The sequence below is a fragment of the Mustela putorius genome, unplaced genomic scaffold (assembly GCF_011764305.1).
Source record: "Mustela putorius furo isolate JIRA1106 unplaced genomic scaffold, ASM1176430v1.1 tig00000056_pilon_pilon_pilon, whole genome shotgun sequence".
Lineage (NCBI taxonomy): Eukaryota > Metazoa > Chordata > Mammalia > Carnivora > Mustelidae > Mustela > Mustela putorius.
The window spans coordinates 607,785-628,019 of NW_025421263.1; the positions used below are offsets into that span (position 1 = coordinate 607,785).

The 20,235-nt window shown below is 39.8% G+C and overlaps 1 protein-coding gene across 4 annotated transcripts in view; it reads left to right on the forward strand.

The window, feature by feature from the left end:
- The first annotated feature begins 3,843 nt into the window (after nt 1-3,843).
- SPIDR (scaffold protein involved in DNA repair) overlaps nt 3,844-20,235 on the forward strand; it is a 603,350-nt gene continuing 586,958 nt past the window's right edge. For all 4 annotated transcript variants that reach the window (XM_045081470.1, XM_045081547.1, XM_045081503.1 and 1 more), the window contains exon 1: nt 3,844-4,042. In XM_045081470.1, the coding sequence (XP_044937405.1) occupies nt 4,010-4,042 (33 nt within the window). In that variant the 5' untranslated portion in view covers nt 3,844-4,009. The remainder of the gene's footprint in view (nt 4,043-20,235) is intronic.

A 20,235-nucleotide genomic window follows, 5' to 3' on the forward strand; every position in this document is an offset into this window, starting at 1 on the left:
ACCTGCAAAACAAGAACTAGGCCAAAGTTTAATGAGAAGAGCTGGAAGAAAATTTTCCCTCTTGCTTTTCTTTTTTTTAAACAAATTTTTTGAAGATTTTATTTATTTATTTGATAGAGATCACAAGTAGGCAGAAGCAGTCAGAGAGAGAGAGGAGGAAGCAGGCTCCCTGTAGAGCAGAGAGCCTGATGTGGGGCTCGATCCCAGGACCCTGGGAAGAAAATGTGAGCCAAAGGCAGAGGCTTTAACCCACTGAGCCACCCAGGAGCCCCTTCCCACTTGTTGTGGCATTGAATATTTGTTGACAAGATTGGGCAATATTCAAAAATGCATCCTGCATAGCTTATCTTATGGATAATTCACTTTTCCTGAGCCTCTATGTTCAATTGAAAATTCCTAATAATTATACTAATTATGAATGGTAGAATGGAGAAAACATGGACCTTGGTGTCACACCTGACTTCTAATCCTAAACACTTTGTAGCTGTGATACCTTGAGCAAATTATTATAAATAATTATTTAATAATTATTAGTTTATTCATTCATTCAAGCAAATATTTGAGTGCTTTGTACATGGAAGACATTGTGCTGAGTGCTGGGTGTATAAAAGTCAAGAAGACAGAAATGGTATGACCTTATAGTGCAGAGGTGGAACCAGATGATAATTATGATTGTTTAGATTATGATTATTATAACAGCTTCAAAGGGTGCATAGAAATGCATAGGGAAGCTCAGCTTTGGGAGTTCAGAGAAACTAAGATCAATTTCTGAGGTTTTTTTTCATTTTGGTTTTTAAAAATCTCAGCTTAAAATTTTAAAAAATTATTTTCAAAGGTTTGAAAAGTAGAAGGAATAATATATTAAACCTCTATGTGCCTATCTCCTAGGGTCAACAATTTTCAATAGCTGTATATGAAGTGACATGATAGAAGGAGCCCAGAGCCTTTCAGGCAAATGGAGTAGCAAATCCATAGACCCAGAGGCAGCAGGGTACATTTGGCAATTGAAAGGAAGACTAATATGGACAGCATAGACATCACTGGAATGTATTTGTGGAGAATGGATAATATGTATATGGTAGATGGGGCAAGAGTAGATTAGTGGATACTGGTTAGAAGCTACCTAATAGTTTGGATATAAGAAATTAGTGGCCTGAGATATGGTAGTGCCAGTGGAGAATGAGTAAATAAGTGAGAAATTTATAAATGGGAGGTGGGACAGGCCGGATTTTGATAAGAGGGACAAAAACATTCATGAAAATCCCAGGTTTCAGTATGAGCTACTGGGTAGACGTCAGTGCCACTACTGAGATGGAGAATTATCTTATTTAGGGAGGAGAAACATTTAGGTTGAAGAGTTTCTCAGACATTCAGGTGGCAATGACAGACAGGTAGTGTAATAGTGCTATAGCTGAGCAGCATGGAGAGGTCTGATTGTAGATATAAAATTGAGAGCCAAAGCAGAGACGCAATAAGATGGTCAAACTGTGTCATAAGGCCTAATTGAGGCAATAATGGTAAATGTAGAGGGAAAATGGATAAATTGAAGCAGAAGACCAAACCCTACTTCCACTGTACTTTTGAGGGTACTATTAAGAATCCTTTTCTCTTCCCCAGGTTGACCCTTCCTCAACTTGCTTAAATCATCATTTAGTTTTTTCTACAACAGGCACTTTTATTATAGAATATTCCTACCTAGTTAAACTTCGTCATCTAATTCAGCTTCTATTTAGTCCTACTCCTCTTCTACTTGTGTTTTTATATTTACTTCTCTAAGTGCTGAGACACTTGTGGGATCTAAGAAATGGTGGTTGCCTCTAATTCCAAAGTGCGTTATAGGACCAGCATCAATAATATTGATGTGAAAAATGTTAGGGCTTGGCAGCAAACAGTCAAGAAAGAATTCTTGAGATGTCTTTGGTGGGAAAAAAATGGTTTTATTAAAGCACAGGAACAGGACTTGTTGGCAGAAAGAGTTGTACTGGGGTTGTGAGATGTGGCTGATTATATACTTTCAAGTTTGGAGGGAGTTAGGGATAGTTTAAGTCTTTCAGAAATTTGGAAGCAAGGATTCCGAAGACCTAGAGAGGCTAGCTGTTGTTAGGAAAAGGTCATTAACTATACTGTTCAGTATAAGGTCATTTACTATATTGTCCTTAGTCATGAGACCCTTTAGATATGTATCAGTGAGTGATATGCTTGGAGGATGATTGCTAACATATATCTTGGTGGGGGTGGATAGTGATAAAGGAAGTTTCCAAAGGAATTTTTGAGTTAAAGGTGACTTACAGGATCCTGGTGGTCAGGCTAATGTTAAACTAAGGTTGTCTTTCACCACTAGCAAAGTATTAACATCAAAGCAGCTATGCTTCTGCCTGTCTCTCAAGTACTTGTCAATGGGCTTTAAGTTGGAAGGAAGTTTAACTTTTTTCTGTTTCTGTTATCTTTGTTCTCCCCATCAAGTATCATCTGGGAACTTCTCAGAAATACAAGTTCTCTGGCACCACCTTACACATACAGAATCCAAAATTAGTCATCCCTATTACAGCAAATCTTCTTGGGGATTTTAATGTGCCTTAAATTTGAGAATTTCTGCCCTGGATACAAAACCTACTCCCATTTCAGCAGACGGGGGAAGAACACTCCTTTCTTTTGGTTTCAGCAGCTAGAACCACTCGTTAAGTATTATTGAATTTGTATCCTACTTCAAAGTTTTCTTTGTTGTTTGTTTTTTAAGTAGGCTCCACACTGGGAGCCTTGGGCTTGAACTCACCATCCTGAGATCAAGACCTGAGCTGAAATCAGGAGTTGGAGGCTTAACTGACAGCCACTGTCATCAGCATGCTATGAATGCACACACCCGAGATATGTGTTTCCACAATGTCAGCTTTATTCAATCATAAAACAAAGTTAAATCACAATTATAAAGCAGGTTCAGGATTCCAAACTCAGTATCTCACCATGTGATTGATTACACTTGGCTTCTTACACAGCACACAGAGGAGAGCATAAGACAAACCATACAACAAACAAGATAATAAAAAGGTGTAGGAAGTCAATGAACTAAATGCTAAATTAGTCTAGGGCACATAGTTGAGATAGGGCCTCTGTATGGTCTGGTCAGTTCTCAGCACTTACTGCTTATTATGTTCAAGCAGTGAAGGATCTTGGTTCTGTGTGGAGATGAATCCTGCACAGCCTTGGGCGGCAGTTGCCTTCTTGAAGTGGTCAGATATAGAGGGGTCAGGTCTGAAGAATCGAATCTGACAGTTTGCTGCCAAAATCCTCCCCTTTTAAAAGGGATTTAATAGGTCTTGGGCCCCAGGAGACTTCCTTTGGTTCTGCTCATTATCAGTTCTTGGTGTCCGCTGACCACGGATCCTAGCGATAACTCCCGGTTGTAGTAACTTTAACTACTGTGTCATTACTTGACACAGGCCCCTGCTGGACATGAGAGACTCCATTTTGATCTCTAGACACATCCGGAGGCCCCTCGAGTTTTTAAGGTCAGTTGTTGCTTGACAAAACAGACTGCCTAAGAACTTTTTTTGAAAAACTCCTGCCCCCTCCCAACCCCCGCTGCCAAAAACCCGCCCAGCATCTCTCCAACCAGTAACTCCATGGGCAGCAATGCAGCCCGTCCAGCGCTCACTCCGCAAAATCCCGAGCCTCGGGGATAAGTGCCATGAGCAGCGGAGCACCCCTTTCCATACTCAGGTGGTGAACACTAACCACAGTGATCACAACCCTTATGAAGTCTGTGGAGTCAAGAGGCTGAAAAGTCCCGCCCCATATCCGAACGTCCTCCAATCACAACGCACGCGTGGCGCACGGCGCCGGGAGGGGAGGGCGCCGGCGAAATCCCGTCCCCTGTCCCAGCGCCAGCCAATTGCTGAGCGCTATACGGTGCGCCCTGAGCGCTGGGAAGCTGGCAGCCTTCCGGTCCCTGGACGGAGAGGCGCGAGTCTGGGGGATCCTCAGCGCGTGGGCGCCCGCGGTGTGCGGAGAGATGCCCCGCAGCGGTATCTGTAGTGGACGGAAGGTAAGGAAGTTACGGGTTGGGAACCTGCGTGAGACCAGGCCGGCTGTTATTCCTGTCACTCTGGAGCCCTCCCCCCACCCCGCGCCAGCCTGTCTCCGCTTCCCTCTCTTCCCCATGGGCCGGGCAGACGGGGCGCTAGGAGTGCGTGGCTGGCCTCAGGCTGGTAGGGATGAGAGGTGGGCGCTGTGTAGACGGTGATCTTTCGCTAGGCTGCGGCAGGTTTGCGGTGAACAGATAGAACAAGCGTTGCGGTTTGCCTCTTCTGAGGTCTGTTTCTTGCCCAGGTGTGCGGACTGAGTCGTCCGCGGGCGGTCGAGGGCGGCTTCCCAGTGGGATGGAAGGGCCTGAAGAATAACCACTGCGTCCGCGGAGGGGAGAGCCACTTCCCTGGGAAGGGGGAGAGGTGACGGAAGTGAGTGAGCTGGAGTTGAATCTGGAACTAGCGTGTGAGATATATTTACCCTCGCTAGAGTTTGGCATTGTCTGTTTTTGACTGTCGTGTAACACTTGAAGACAGCGGTGGATATTGGAATGGATGTGCCACCCCCCCTCCCCCCCACCAAGATATCTCTGTTGCCACGCTTCTCCTTTCTATGCTAAAGTGTTTCTGATTCTTCTATTCCTGGGTCAGTAGGAGAGGAGTCCGAGTCCGAAGCTAACCGTGGCCAAACTGCGTGAACCAACTTACACCACAGTGTCTGGAAATACTACATTAATGATATTTAGATGATTGTAACTGTATTTGTGAGTACATCTTTTCCTCCTCTGAATTGTGTTTGTCTTGGCATTCAAGCCATTACCTTTGTAAGCTGTTTCTAAGTTCCTTGCTCAGAAACATGCTTATCTCATCATACTAAAACAAAATTTTGAAAAGCAAACACTGTGCTTCCTTTTTTTTTTCCTCCAAGAGAGAGCATTCCAGTAGTGGGGAGGACCAGAGGGAGGGGAGAGAGAGTGTTTTAAGGGGGCTCCATGCCTAGCGCAGAGCCCATGGTGTGTGTGTGCGCAGGGGGAGGGGTGTTAGGGGCTTGATCTCATGACCGTGAGATTATTGCCTGAGTGAAAAATCAACAGCTGGGCTTAACTGACTAAGCCACCCAGATGTCTCTAAGTGCCTTCTTTTTGACTCCTCCTCCTTTAAAGAAAACAAGAAAGAAAGAAAGAAAGAAAGAAAGAAAGAAAAAGAAAGAAAAGAAACTCCTTGAAAAAAATAGTCCATATATACTGGTTCAACTTCCTTATCATTATGTTTCTTTGCTTCTGGAATATAATTGATTGTCAGACACTGTGAATATTGTAACTGATCATAAAGGAAGAAAAGAAACCTATGTCAGACATACCTATTGATTGTAAGACACATTCCAATTCCAGAAATATTCAAATGTGAAAAGAAATCAAGGAATTACATGAACTTGTTAACTCATGGTCACTGTAGCATTTCACACATTTATCACTTTCTTTTAATTCTTCTTGGGGTGGGGGGCAAGTATCCCAGACTGTTCCTCTCCTCATTCTCTCTCTGTCTTGCATCTGCTCATTTACTTCTCTTTAAAGATTTGTTTTTACATAGAGAGGAGATTATGAGTGCATGAGGTGGGGTCAGGGGCAGGAGGAGAGGGAAAGAATCTTAAGCAGACTCCCCACTGAGAGGAGAGCTGGACTTTGGGCTCAATCTCATAACCCTGAGATCATGACCTGAGCCAGAATCAAGAGTTGGATGCTCAACTGAGCCGCCACCTAGGCACCCCGTATTTACTTCTCTTTACTCTTTCTCTGTCATGTCCTTTTTTTTGATCTTGTGCTTTTTCTCACTTTACAGATTTGTTCTCTGCAATCTTATAGATTTATGTTAGTTGTCTCTGCTATATAGCTGACTTTTCCTTGAGCTCAGTTTAAACTCTGTGTATTATGAGGTCATCAATTGCATATTCTTAGTCCACTAAGCCCTCACTGTTTCTTCTGGGTTGTGTTGGTCTCAGCCTATTCATAGTGATGCTTGGCTAGGAGTGCCTGAGGCACCTTGCCTGGCTGCCAGATTACTTGTAGCAATCCATTTCCTCCAACCAGAGCCACTGTTGTGGCTGAGCAGACCCTATGGTTATTATGATTGCAGGATGTACTTCAACAAAAACCCATCAAGGAACTTTGAAGAATGAGATTTATTACTCAGGTCTTGGAAGGTATATTGCACACCCAAGGGCCATGCTGCAAGGCTGAGGGAGTCTGAGGGAGAAGGAGACAAGAGAACCTGGGGTCTGCCTTTATTATATTCTGAGAGTGATGTATATAGGGTTTTTGGAGCTTCATTCTTTATTGGCTAATTTAAAGCCCAAGAGTGGGAATTAGGGTACCAGAAGAAAGAAGCTGGGTCACTCAGATGGTCAGTTATATAGGTTATCAAGGGTTTTTTTGACAGAGGGACCTTTATGAGGAGGGATGGCTTAATTCCTTATCATGCTGATTTGCTAGTAATTGTCATGTAACTGGTGCTATGTTTATTCAAGATGGACATCTTCTGGAATGGATGCCTTGGCAACCAAAAAAAAAATTTTTTTAAAGATTTTATTTATTTATTTCCAGACAGAGATCACAAGTAGGCAGAGAGGCAGGCAGAGAGAGAGAGAGAGAGAGAGGAGGAAGCAGGCTCTCCGCGGAGCAGACAGTCCGATGCGGGGCTTGATCCCAGGACCCTGGGATCATGACCTGAGCCGAAGGCAGGGACTTTAACCCACTGAGCCACCCAGGCGCCCCGGCAACCAAAAATTTAATTTCAGGTGTTAAATATAACTTAGAAATCTTAGTTTTTGAATTGAGACTCAGTTCTGCCCTCTTTATTCTATAAGTTTGCAAGAATTTATGAGTTTTGCTTTTCAATAATTGTATTAGTGATCTATTCCTGTTTAGTGAATTGTCTCAAAACTGAAGCAGCTTAAAACAAATGCTTATGTTTTCATATAGTTTCTGAAGGTCAGAAATCTGGGAATTGCTCACCAGGCTGGTTCCAGCTCAGGGTCTTCTACAAGTTGCTGTCAAATAAAGGGTCAATAAGGCTGTAGGATCCACTTCCAAATTCACCCATGTGTTTGTTGGCAAGTGTCAGTTCCTTGCCTCTTCCATAGGGCTGTTCTTACAACATGGCAACTGACTTTCTGAAGAGAAAGAGAGGGATGGACTAAGGAAGAGGCCCTGGTGTCTTTTATAACAGTGTCAGAAGTGACATATTATCTCTTCCACCCTAGGTCAGGTCCATGCTTGGAGTGTTTTTGTGGTACCAGCCATGTAGCATGTTCCTGTTCCATCTTCTGAGATGATTTTCCCTTAGAGACACCACTTTAATTATATTCTTATTCCTTTGCTTACGCATCGTTTTACTTCTTATTGACTATATAATCATTTACTTTGGACTTAATCTGTGCTAAAAGCCTTATACGTATTAACTCATTTAATTCAACAATCCTATTAAACAGGTTCTATTAGTCTTATTCTATGGACAAGAAAATGGAGGCATAGCAGAGAAGTTAAGTAATATGCCCAAGGTTACAAAGACCTTGCTTTTGTTAAGGCTCTCATAGCCTGTTATTCACAGCTTCCACAGTGTGGCCATACCTTATTCCTTAACTTTACAGCTTTGTTCATTATTTATCATTTAGGTAAAATAAATGATTGTTTTCACTGTATTTTCTTGCTTCTTGGTATTTGCTCATGTTCTTGGATTGGAGTAATACCATTTCTTTCATTTCTGCTTATTGGAACTTTGGTCATTTGTCAAGGTCCATTTCAAATCTCACCTTTTTCCGATCATCCCAGTTGTAAGTAAACTTTATTCTGTATTCCTTTGTAACTTTGTCTGTATCAGAGCTTCAGGTCTTATATTAGGTTTATTTGTACCTCTCCTAATGATGTGGCATTTTTAATTATGCCTTCACCCCAGTTCCCATATGTAATGCTTATACATATTAAGTACTTAATAAATATCTGATGAATGAATGGAAGGGCTACTAGTTCAGAATATTTGCAAGTATCTAGCTCTGAAGAAACATAGGGAAATAATGTAGAAGACTTGGGTACCAGCCTCAGGTCTGCAAATAACTAATTCTGTGATTTTGGACAAGCCACAGAGATCTTTCTGAAATCTTAAGATGACAGTTGATATGGTCATGGACTAAAGTGGTAGAATTGGTAATGGTGTTGGGAGAGGACTGAACTGATACATTATAAAAGGGAGATGAGATAGGCACCAGGAATTCAAAGATGAAGAGGGGAGAATTAGTGGTGTCTCAGAAGTTGAACTTCTGAAAAACAGAGAGGTTGAGGAGAATTAGTTGGTTCTTACTTGATGTTAGGATGTACAGATATGTGAAACTTCAGTCTCAGGGAGAGATTGGAGCAGGCAGTTTCTCAAAGGCTAGGGAGTATTTTAGTTTTTTGCTCCCTCCTGCCTTAGGCCCCTTCGCTCGTTACCTCGTTCTTTTTTCCTTTGTGCTTTGTGTTCCCTTTCCTTGCTAAAAGCCAGGAATGACCACAAATACTCTCTTTCTGTCCCAGTTACTTACCTTTTGGGATTTCCTGGTCTTCCCCTTTACTCACAGTCCCTTTTGCCTCCTCAGGCTGACTTATAGCTCTCCCTGTTCTCTCCACTCTTTCCCCATTGAAGGAGAAAACTATCTTGGCAAGATTCTCAAAGGGAGGAAAGGCAAATTATATCTTCCTGATGACACCCTCCTTGCTTAATTTTTTGGGTTCTCATCAAAAAACTTCCTTTATTTCTGGTGCTTCTTGCATAATGGCAAGGGTATGATGGTAGGTATTAAATATAATGTATATGTCAGTTTGAACTGATGAGTGCATAGGGCTACATTTCAGGTGAAAAGTGTTTCTCAGGAAAGGGAAACATTTTGCTTTTTTGAAGCAGGAGGGGTGGAGCCAATGTAGAAAATAAGGACCCTTTGCTAGAAAGATTGGATTCTGTTACAGAGGGGCTTAGTTTTGGAGAACATTTTTGGAACATTTTGGGAACATTTTTCTTTTGAGACCATAGGGAAGGGGTATATAGCAGATTTTAACCTTGGGGAAGATGTGATGACATGAATTACGATAGTGACATGGAGAGATCTAAAGAGAAGTGTGGGTATGGAATTGGTGTATGTATGTGTTTGTATGTGTGTGTAAGTAGAGGACTAGGGAATGATTAAGAGTGTTTACCAGCATTGCCCAGGAACATGTAATAAGCAAATAGGAAGGAGGTTCTCATTCTGGAGTCTTTTTACAGTAGCCCTGTGGATTGGTGATTGGTAAAGTGAATTGGTAGAAAGGAAGGAGCCTTAATGCTTGAAAAGCAATACTGTAGTTGTTGGCCATAGAGTGGAGAATGGTAGAGGAGACATCATGATTGGGAGCAAGCTAGTGACTGATAAAATGAATGGGCTTGAGACTTAAAAATGTCCTAGTGAATTCCCAGATACTCAGAGAATCCCAAGTACCAGTCAGAAACTCAGCCAGTGGTACCTTCTTTGTGTAGAAGGTGCACATTATAGTAATTGTTAGGCACTTTTGTTAAGATGAGATAATGCAGAGTTAGTGGCTAGAATCCTTATTTCTGTAATTGAACATACATGGGGGGAAATAATGACATGTTGCTTACTAACTCTCTGATTACATTTCTAGGTTGTAGCTCTTTTGTCTTGAAAATGGAAATAATACCTATCTTTCAGCATCAGTATGATGATTAAATGATGAGAATGCTTGAAATGATATACTGAACACACAAGCCCTCAATATTTGCAGTAGTGAGAGCAGTTAATAAGAAAACGCCATGATAATGAAAGGATTTCTATCTAAGAACAAACCTATTGTACATCCTCTATTACTTTGCCTCTAGATTTCCCTGGAATTACTTCTTTCAACTTGCTGAAGAAGGACTAGGAGTCTTAGTTTTAAAGTTCTTCAGTGATGGTGAGAGATTGTCTTGTAGTTATTTTTGTAGGAATACCTTAAGATTCCAATTTTAGCCCTTGATAATCTCATAGGATGATTTACTGGTGGCTGTATTCAGAATTAGACTACTTAGTATTGACATCTTAGTCTACATCATCCTTAAATAGAAGGGAAAGAGAGCTAACATTTATTGTTAAATACTTCACATATATACCTCATTTAAGGGAGAAGGTGTTCTTTCTTTTTAATCAATAATATATGCCTACAAATAAGGTAAAATAGAACAATAAAGTTTCTCCTGAAAACCAGCAATCCGTACCCTATTCTTTCCTGTATGTAATTCTGTCCCTGAGAAGCAATTACTTTTTAAAATTGAGATAGCTGTAGAATTACATACAGTTGTAAAGAATAATAGAGATCTCCTGTATCCTTCACCCAGTTTACTCCAATAGCAACATGTGCAAAACTGTAAAACAACATCACTACAGATATATTGACATTAATACAATCCAATTATATTGAACAAATTTCCCTATACCTGTCCGTGTTCAGTTCTATACATTTTTACACATGTATAGGGCCATGTATTCACCATTACTAGAGATACTGCACAGTTCCATTAGCACAGGGATCCCTTTAATAATCATACCCACTCCCTTCCAGTAACTCTCACCACTAACACCTGGTAGTCACTAATCTGTTCACCATTTTAAGCATTGCATTGTTTCAGAAATGTTATAGAGATGGAATTTTGTGGTTTGTAATCTTCTGGATTCATTCTCTCTCTCTCTCTCCTTTTTTTCACTCAGCCTAATTCTCTGGAGATTAATCCAAGTTGTTGTGTATCAGTTTTTTCATTTTATTGCTCAGTAATATTCCATGAAATGAATTTACTACAGGTTGGCTCAACATTTTACTTGTTGAAGGACCTCCAGGCTGTTTCCAGTTTGGGCTATTATGAATAAAGCTGCTATGAACAGTTGTGTACAGATTTTTATTTGAACATAGGTTTTCTTTTTTCTAAGATAAATGCCCAGGAATGTAATTGCTGGGTCATATGGTATTTGGATGTTTAAGTGTTTGTTTGTTTGTTTTTTAAAAGATTTTATTTATTTATTTGACAGATCACAAGTAGGCAGAGAGAGAGATGGCTCGATCCCAGCACCTTAGGCTCAATCCTAGGACCCTGGGATCATGACCTGAGCTGAAGAGAGAGGCTTTAACCTATTGAGCCACACAGGCACCCTGTGGATGTTTAGTTTTATTTAAGATTGTATTTTTTTTTTAAAGATTTTATTCATGAGATAGAGAGTGAGCACTTGACCAGCAGAAGCAGGGGGAGCAACAGGCAGAGGGAGAAGTAGGCTCCCTGCTGAGCAAGGAGCCTGATATGGGACTCCATCCTGGGACTCCAGGATCATGACCTGAGCCAAAGGCAGATGCTTAACCAACTGAATCACCCAGGTGCTCCATGAAGATTTATTTCTAAGAGTTTTATAGTTTTAGCTTTTTTATTTAAAATTGTGGTTAACTTTGAGTTAATTTTTGTGTGTGTGGTGTTGTCCCAGCACCATTAGTTGAAAGATTATTCTTTTTCCACTCTATTTTATTGGCTTTTTAAAAAAATTCAGTTGACCATAAATGTAAGAGTTTATTTCTTGACTATGAATTATCTTCCATTGATGTATGTGCTATCTTTATGCCAGTACCATACTTTCTTAATTATTGTAGCTTGTGAAGTCCTTACTTTTTTTAAAGTTTCAAGAGTATTAAAATTGTTCTGGGTTCCTTGACTTTCCATGTGAATAATAACATTAGCTTGTCAACTTCTGCAAACAGCCATCTGGGGTTTTTATTGGATTAAGTCTGTAAATAGGAGAGTATTGTCATCTTAATATCAGTTTTCCAGGGTACCTGGGTGGATCAGTTGGTTGTGTCTGACTTGATTTTGGCTCAGGTCATGATCTCAGGGTCATGAGATTGAGACCATGGTCAGGCTCCATGCTAGGAGTGGAGCTTGGTTAAGATTCTCTCTCTGTCTCTCTCTCTCTCTCTCTTCCCCTCTCCCTGCACTCTCACTCTCTCTCTCAAAAAAGATTAAGTTTCCCTTTTCCAGTCCATGAACATGGGCTGTCTTTCTGTTTTATTTAGATCTTTAATTTCTTTCAACTGTATTTTGTAGTTTTCACTGTGAAAGTCTTGCCCCTTCTTGGTTACATGTATTCCTTAAGTATTTTATTCCTTTTTGTACTATTAGTGCAAATTTTTTTTTTTAGGTTTTATTTATTTATTTATTTTTAAAGATTTTATTCATTTATTTGACCCAGAGGGAGATCACAAGTAGGCAGAGAGGCAGGCAGAGAGAGAAGGGGAAGCAGGCTCCCTGCTGAGCAGAGAGCCCGATGTGGGGCTTGATCCCAGGACCCTGAGATCATGACCTAAGCCGAAGGCAGAGGCTTTAACCCACTGAGCCACCCAGGTGCCCCTATTAGCACAATTTTTAAAAAATGCATTTATGTATTGGTCATTGTTTATATGTATAAATACCATTGATTTTTTATATTGAGGTTGTATTTTGCAAATAAGAGTTGCTGAACTCTTATTTTTCTGAGGTTTATAAATTTTTATTAAGCTAATGTTTAGTCAACAAATTCATTTGTATCAAACACAAACCAAAAACCTATATCATGAGACAGTTTAAATATTCAGGGTGAATATAGGACTTAAAGTGTCCCTTTTTAAGAACAATGCATCTAGACTGTTTAATCTATGAAATTATCTTTGATTATAAAACCAAAGCAAAAACTGACATTTAAAAAAGGAAAATGTTAGTTTCAAAGTCAGTGACTCTTTCCCTTATTTCAAAAATATAGAATTTTTTAAAAAATGTTAATTAGAAAGGTTAAATAAATACACACACCTTAACTAAACAAAGTCGAAAAACCTCATCTATAGATCTAAAATGAATCCATGCAGATTTATAAAAATCAGTCTACCTCCTTGCCTTTCTTATTATTTTATATTTTTTCTAATATGTATTTAACAAAATAATATGCTTTCAGGACATATAACACATAAAGCAAGATCATTTTTATCAGTAATTTAAAGGAGAAAAAGATCCCTAAGGTATAACCCCACAGAGAAGCAAAGCACACTCTGAAGTGGAGAGTGATTTTGATGTTTGTTTGTTTGTTTTTTAATGATGTTCTCAAAGTAGAAATGTGTGACTTTACTTAAACACTAAAATAATAGGCTATTGGGGCTACTGGCTGGCTTAGTTGAAAGAGCATGCATCTCTTGATCTTGGGGTCATGAGCTTGAGCCCCACACTGGGTGTAGAGATTATTTAAAAAAAAAAAAAAAACCTAAAAAGAATAAAATTGGCTGCCTAATTAATCTGGGCAGTAAGGAAAGAAGGATGGGGCAGGAAGTAAGAGCTGGGATGAAAGAGATTAAACTGCTAAGAAGGTAATCTGTCATGTCTTGAGTTTCTCTTTTGACTTCTCACCAAGTATAAGGCAAAAAGAAACAAACAAACCCCAAAAACCTACTCATTACCAGCCAGGGTGAATAAAAAATAAAATGGAAAAACTTATCCACTGCTATGTTCCACTAATGTTTTACCTATAAAAATAGGAGGAAATTTAGTGAGAACTATACTTTCAGATCAAGTGTGTTAAAGACAATTATATTTTAAGTTAATCCTTTAACTATAAGTAATATTCCATTCTAAAAGATTGGTCTGAGAAGGGAGAAAGTAGGTAACTATTTTAAGCTCCATATAAATTGAATCTTTTTACTCATTTATCTTTCAAATATAAAAATGTTATAAGTTATCATTTCCTCTTTAATCTAAAATCCCATGCAAAAAGAATCAAGTCTCACCTATAACACAGATGTAGAAACAAGCAAAAAAAAAAAAAAAAAAAAAAAGAAAGAAAAGAAAAAAAAATGAATTAAGTGATGTATAAGTTATGCTATTTCATAATGGGAGCTAAGTTAGACCTATTTCTTTAGTTATTAGTGTGTCAGTGAAGTTATTAAATACTAAACCAGTCATATCTTCCACATATATGAAGTTGGAAGGGGAAGCACTTCATCAAAATTTTTAAAATTAAAATTTCATAATCCTTTTTGAGGGATTCCTTAAATTTTGTTTTTCAACTTTTAAAAAATTTTTATATTTAAATTCAGTTTAGTTAACAGATACTGTATTATTAGTTTCAGGGGTAGAGTCACAACTGATACGATTCATCAGATGCATGTAACACCCAGTGCTCATTCCGTCAAGTGCCCTCTTTAATGCCCATCACCCAATTATCCCTTCCCCTCATCCAATCTCTCCTCTGATAACTGTTTCCTATCATTGAGTCTTTTGTGATTTGTGTTCTACTCTGTTTTTATCTTATTTTTTCTTCCCTTCCCGTATGTTCATCAGTTTTATTTCTTAAATTCCACATAAGAGTAATATTCTATCACACACATATGTATATATATTTACATATATTTATATAGTTTTGATGGCTGAGTAATATTTTATTGTATATTTATTACTCCACATCTTCTTTATTCATTCATCTGTTGATGGACATCTGGGCTCTTTCCATGGTTTGACTATTGTGGATCTTGCAGCTATAAACATTGAGGTGCATGTGCTCCTTCAAATCACTATGTTTATGCACTTTGGATAAATACCTAGAGTAGTGCTTTTGCTGGATCATAGGGTAACTCTATTTTCAACTTTGCATTCCCACCAACAGCGTAAGAGGGTTCCCCTTTTTCTGCATCCTTACCAACATTTGTTGTTTCCTTTCTTGTTAATTTTAGCCATTCAGACTGGTATGAGGTGGAATCTTATTTTGGTTTTGAGTTGTATTTCCCTGATGCTGAGTGTTGTTGAGCATTTTCTCATGTGGCTGTTGCCATCTTCTTTGGAGAAAGGTCTGTTCATATCTTTTGATGATTTCTTGACTGGACTTTTTGTTTTTTGGGGTGTTGAGTTTGAAAAGTTCTTTTTTTAAGATTTTATTTATTTATATGACAGAGAGCGAGAGAGAGCGAGCATGAGCAGGAGGGAAAGGTAGGGGGAGAAGGAGAAGCAATCTCCCTGCTGAGCAGGGAGCTGATGCAGGACTTGATCCCAGGACTCTGGGTTCATGACCTGAGCCAAAGGCAGATGTTTAACCACTTGAGCCACCAGGTGACCAAGTTCTAGGGCACTAGGCCTTCATCTGATATATCATTTGTAAATATCTTCTCCCATGCCATAGGTTGCCTGTGCTTTTGACCATTTCCTTTGCTATGGAAAAGCTTTTATCCTGATGAAATCCCCGTAGTTCATTTTTGCTTTTGTTTCTCTTACCTTTGGAGACGTCTTGCAAGAAGTTGCTGTGGCTAAAGACAAAGAGATTGCTGAATGTGATTTCCTTCATGGTTTTGGTGGATTTCTCTCTCACATTTAGGTCTTTCATCCATTTCTTTTTTTTTTTTAATTTAATTTGATTTATTTATTTGAGAGAGAGTGAGAGAGAGAGAGCACGAGATGGGAGAAGGTCAGAGGGAGAAGCAGACTCCCCGCTGAGAAGGGAGCCCAATGCAGGACTTGATCCCGGGACTCCGGAATCATGACCCGAGCTGAAGGTGGTCACCCAACCAACTGAGCCACCCAGGTGCCCTGAGGTATTTCATCCATTTCAAATTTATTTTTGTATGGTGTAAGAAAAGTGGTCCAGTTTCATTCTTCTGCGTGTTGCTCTCCAGTTTTCCCAACACCATTTGTTGAAAAGACTCTTTTTTTCCATAGGATATTCTTTTCTGCTTTGTCAAAGATTAGTTGACCATAGAGGCGAGGGTTCATTTCTGTGTTTTCTGTTCTGTTCCATTGATCTATATGTCTGTTTTTGTGCTAGTACCATACTGCCTTGATGAGTACATCTTTGTACTATAGCTTGAAGTCCAGGATTATGACACCACCAGCTTTGGCTTTCTTTTTCAATATTCCTATGGCTATTTGGGGTATTTTGTGGTTCCATACAAATTTTAGGGTTATCTGTTCTAGCATTGTGAAAAAAGTTGATGGTATTTTGATAGGGATTACATTGAATATGTAGATTGGTTTGAGAAGCATAGACATTTTAACAATATTTGTTCTTCCAGTCTAGGAGCACGGAATGTTTTTCCATCTCTGTATCTTCCTCCATTTCTTTCATTAGTGTTCTGTAGTTGCTAGAGTACAGAAATCTCTTTAGTTAGGTTTTTCCTAGGTGTCTTATGGTTTTGGGTGCAATTGTAAATGGGATCAATTCCTTGATTTCTCTTTCTGCTGCTTCATTGTTAGTGTATAGAAATGGAATAGACTTCTGTGAGTTGCTTTTATATCCTTGACTTTGCTGATTTCTTTATAAGTTCTAGAGATGTTTGGGTGGAGTCTTTGGATTTTCTAAATATAGTATCATGTTGTCTGCAAAGAGTGAGAGTTTGACGACTTCTTTGCCAATTCAGATGCCTTTTCTTTTTGTTGTCTGTTTGCTGAGTCTAGGACTTCAGTACTATGTTGGAAAACAGTGGTGAGAGTGGACATCCCTGTTCTGTTATTCCTGATTCAAGGGGAAAACCTCTCAGGTTTTTACCATTGAGGATGATGTTTTCTGTGGGTTTTTCATAGATGACTTTTTATCATATTGAGACATGTCCCCTCTTTCCCTACACTGTGGAGAGCTTCAATCAAGAAAGGATGCTGTGGAGGAGTCAAGGTGGCGGAGAAGTAGCAGGCTGAGACTACTTCAGCTAGCAGGAGATCAGCTAGATAACTTATCTAAAGATTGCAAACACCTACAAATCCATCGGCAGATCGAAGAGAAGAAGAACAGCAATTCTGGAAACAGAAAAACAACCACTTTCTGAAAGGTAGGACTGGCGGAGAAGTGAATCCAAAGCGACGGGAAGATAGACCCCAGGGGGGCCGGCTCCCGGCAAGCGGCGGAGCAATGGAGCACAAAATCGGGACTTTTAAAAGTCTGTTCCGCTGAGGGACATCGCTCCAGAGGCTAAACCGGGACGAAGCCCACGCGGGGTCAGCGTGGCCTCAGGTCCCGCAGGGTCACAGAAGGATCCGGGGAGTCTGAGTGTCACAGAGCTTGCGGGTATTGGAACGGGAAAGCCAGCTACAGAGACAGAGCCGACAGTAAGCTCGCAGCTCGGGCTCACCTTGAACCAGCCGCAGGCCCTGTGAGCTCAGAGCGCGGCTGGAGGTCAGGCAGATGGGAGTAACTGGGCGCTGTTCTCTGAGGGCACACTGAGGAGTGGGGCCAAGGGCTCTCGGCTCCTCCGGGCTGGAGACCAGGAGGCCGCCATTTGTATTCTTGTCCCCCGGAAGTCTACGGAAAGCGCTCAGGGAACAAAAGCTCCTGTAAGCAAACCTAGAGCGGAATACTCAGCCCATGGTAAGGGCGGTACTTTTCCGCCTGGGGCAAAGATACTTGAGAATCACTACACCAGGCCCCTCCCCTAGAAGATCAACAAGAAATCCAGCCAAGACCAAGTTCACCTAACAAGGAGTGTGGTTTCAATACCAAGGAGAGCAGCAGAATTCCAGAGGAGGAGAAAGCAAAGCACAGAACTCATGGCTTTCTCCCTGTGATTTTTTAAGTCTTGCAGTTAATTTAATTTTTTTTCTTTTTCATTGTTTTTCTCTTCTTCTGCTAAAATTTTTTTTAACTTTTACCCTTTTCTTTTTTTAAAGTTTTTTTACTAGTTTATCTAATATATATATTTTTTCTTTTTTATATTTTTCTTTATTCGTTTTCTTTTTTTAAAAATTCTTTTCTTTTCTTTTCTTTTTCTTTCTTTTTGAACCTCTTTTTATCCCCTTTCTCCTCCATCACGATTTGGGATCTCTTCTGATTTGGTTAAAGCATATTTTCCTTGGGTTGTTGCCACCCTTTTAGTATTTTACTTGCTCCTTCATGTACTCTTATCTGGACAAAATGACAAGGCAGAAAAATTCACCACAAAAAAAAGAACAAGAGGCAGTACCAAAGGCTAGGGACCTATCAATACAGACATTGGTACTATGTCAGATCTAGAGTTCAGAATGACAATTCTCAAGGTTCTAGCCGGGCTCGAAAAAGGCATGGAAGATATTAGAGAAACCCTCTCGGGAGATATAAAAGCCCTTTCTGGAGAAATAAAAGAATTAAAATCTAACCAAGTTGAAATCAAAAAAAGCTATTAATGAGGTGCAATCAAAAATGGAGGCTCTCACTGCTAGGATAAATGAGGCAGAAGAAAGAACTAGTAATATAGAAGACCAAATGACAGAGAATAAAGAAGCTGAGCAAAAGAGGGACAAACAGCTACTGGACCACGAGGGGAGAATTTGAGAGATAAGTGACATCATAAGACGAAACAACATTAGAATAATTGGGATTCCAGAAGAAGAAGAAAGAGAGAGGGGAGCAGAAGGTATACTGGAGAGAATTATTGGGGAGAATTTACCCAATATGGCAAAGGGAACGAGCATCAAAATTCAGGAGGTTCAGAGAATGCCCCTCAAAATCAATAACAATAGGCCCACACCCCGTCACCTAATAGTAAAATTTTCAAGTCTTAGTGATGAAGAGAAGGTCCTGAAAGCAGCCCGGGAAAAGAAGTCTCTAACATACAATGGTAAAAATATTAGATTGGCAGCTGACTTATCCACAGAGACCTGGCAGGCCAGAAAGAGCTGGCATGATATTTTCAGAGCACTAAACGAGAAAAACATGCAGCCAAGAATACTATATCCAGCTAGGCTATCATTGAAAATGGAAGGAGAGGGGCGCCAGGGTGGCTCAGTGGGTTAAAGCCTCTGCCTTCGGCTCAGGTCATGATCCCAGGGTCCTGGGATCGAGCCCCGCATCGGGCTCTCTGCTCCGCGGGGAGCCTGCTTCCTCCTCTCTCTCACTCTCTGCCTGCCTCTCTGCCTACTTGTGATCTCTGTCTGTCAAATAAATAAAATCTTAAAAAAAAAAAAAAAGAAAATGGAAGGAGAGATTAAAAGCTTCCAAGACAAACAAAAACTGAAAGAATTTGCAAACACCAAACCAGCTCTACAGGAAATATTGAAAGGGGTCCTCTAAGCAAAGAGAATGGATAAAAAAACAAAATCCATCTATATGTTGCCTCCAAGAAACTCATTTTAAGCCTGAAGAACCTCCAGATTTAAAGTGAGGGAGTGGAAAAGAATTTACCATGCTAATGGACATCAGAAGAAAGCAGGAGTGGCAATCCTTATATCAGATCAATTAGATTTTAAGCCAAAGACTATAATAAGAGATGAGGAAGGACACTATATCATACTCAAAGGGTCTGTCCAACAAGAAGATTTAACAATTTTAAATATTTATGCCCCCAACGTGGGAGCAGCCAACTATATAAACCAATTAATAACAAAATCAAAGAAACACATCAACAATAATACAATAATAGTAGGGGACTTTAACACTCCCCTCACTGAAATGGATAGATCATCCAAGCAAAAGATCAACAAGGAAATAAAGGCCTTAAACGACACACTGGACCAGATGGACATCACAGATATATTCAGAACATTTCATCCCAAAGCAACAGAATACACATTCTTCTCTAGTGCACATGGAACATTCTCCAGAATAGATCACATCCTCGGTCCTAAATCAGGACTCAACCGGTATCAAAAGATGAGATCATTCCCTGCATATTTTAAGACCACAGTGCTCCGAAGCTAGAACTCAACCACAAGAGGAAGTTTGGAAAGAACCCAAATACATGGAGACTAAACAGCATCCTTCTAAAGAATGAATGGGTCAACCGGGAAATTAAAGAAGAATTGAAAAAAATCATGGAAACAAATGATAATGAAAATACAACGGTTCAAAATCTGTGGGACACAACAAAGGCAATCCTGAGAGGAAAATATATAGCGGTACAAGCCTTTCTCAAGAAACAAGAAAGGTCTCAGGTACATAACCTAACCCTACACCTAAAGGAGCTGGAGAAAGAACAAGAAAGAAACCCTAAGCCCAGCAGGAGAAGAGAAATCATAAAGATCAGAGCAGAAATCAATGAAATAGAAACCAAAAAAACCATAGAGCAAATCAACGAAACTAGGAGCTGGTTCTTTGAAAGAATTAATAAAATTGATAAACCCTGGCCAGACTTATCAAAAAGAAAAGAGAAAGGACCCAAATAAATAAAATCATGAATGAAAGAGGAGAGATCACAACTAACACCAAAGAAAT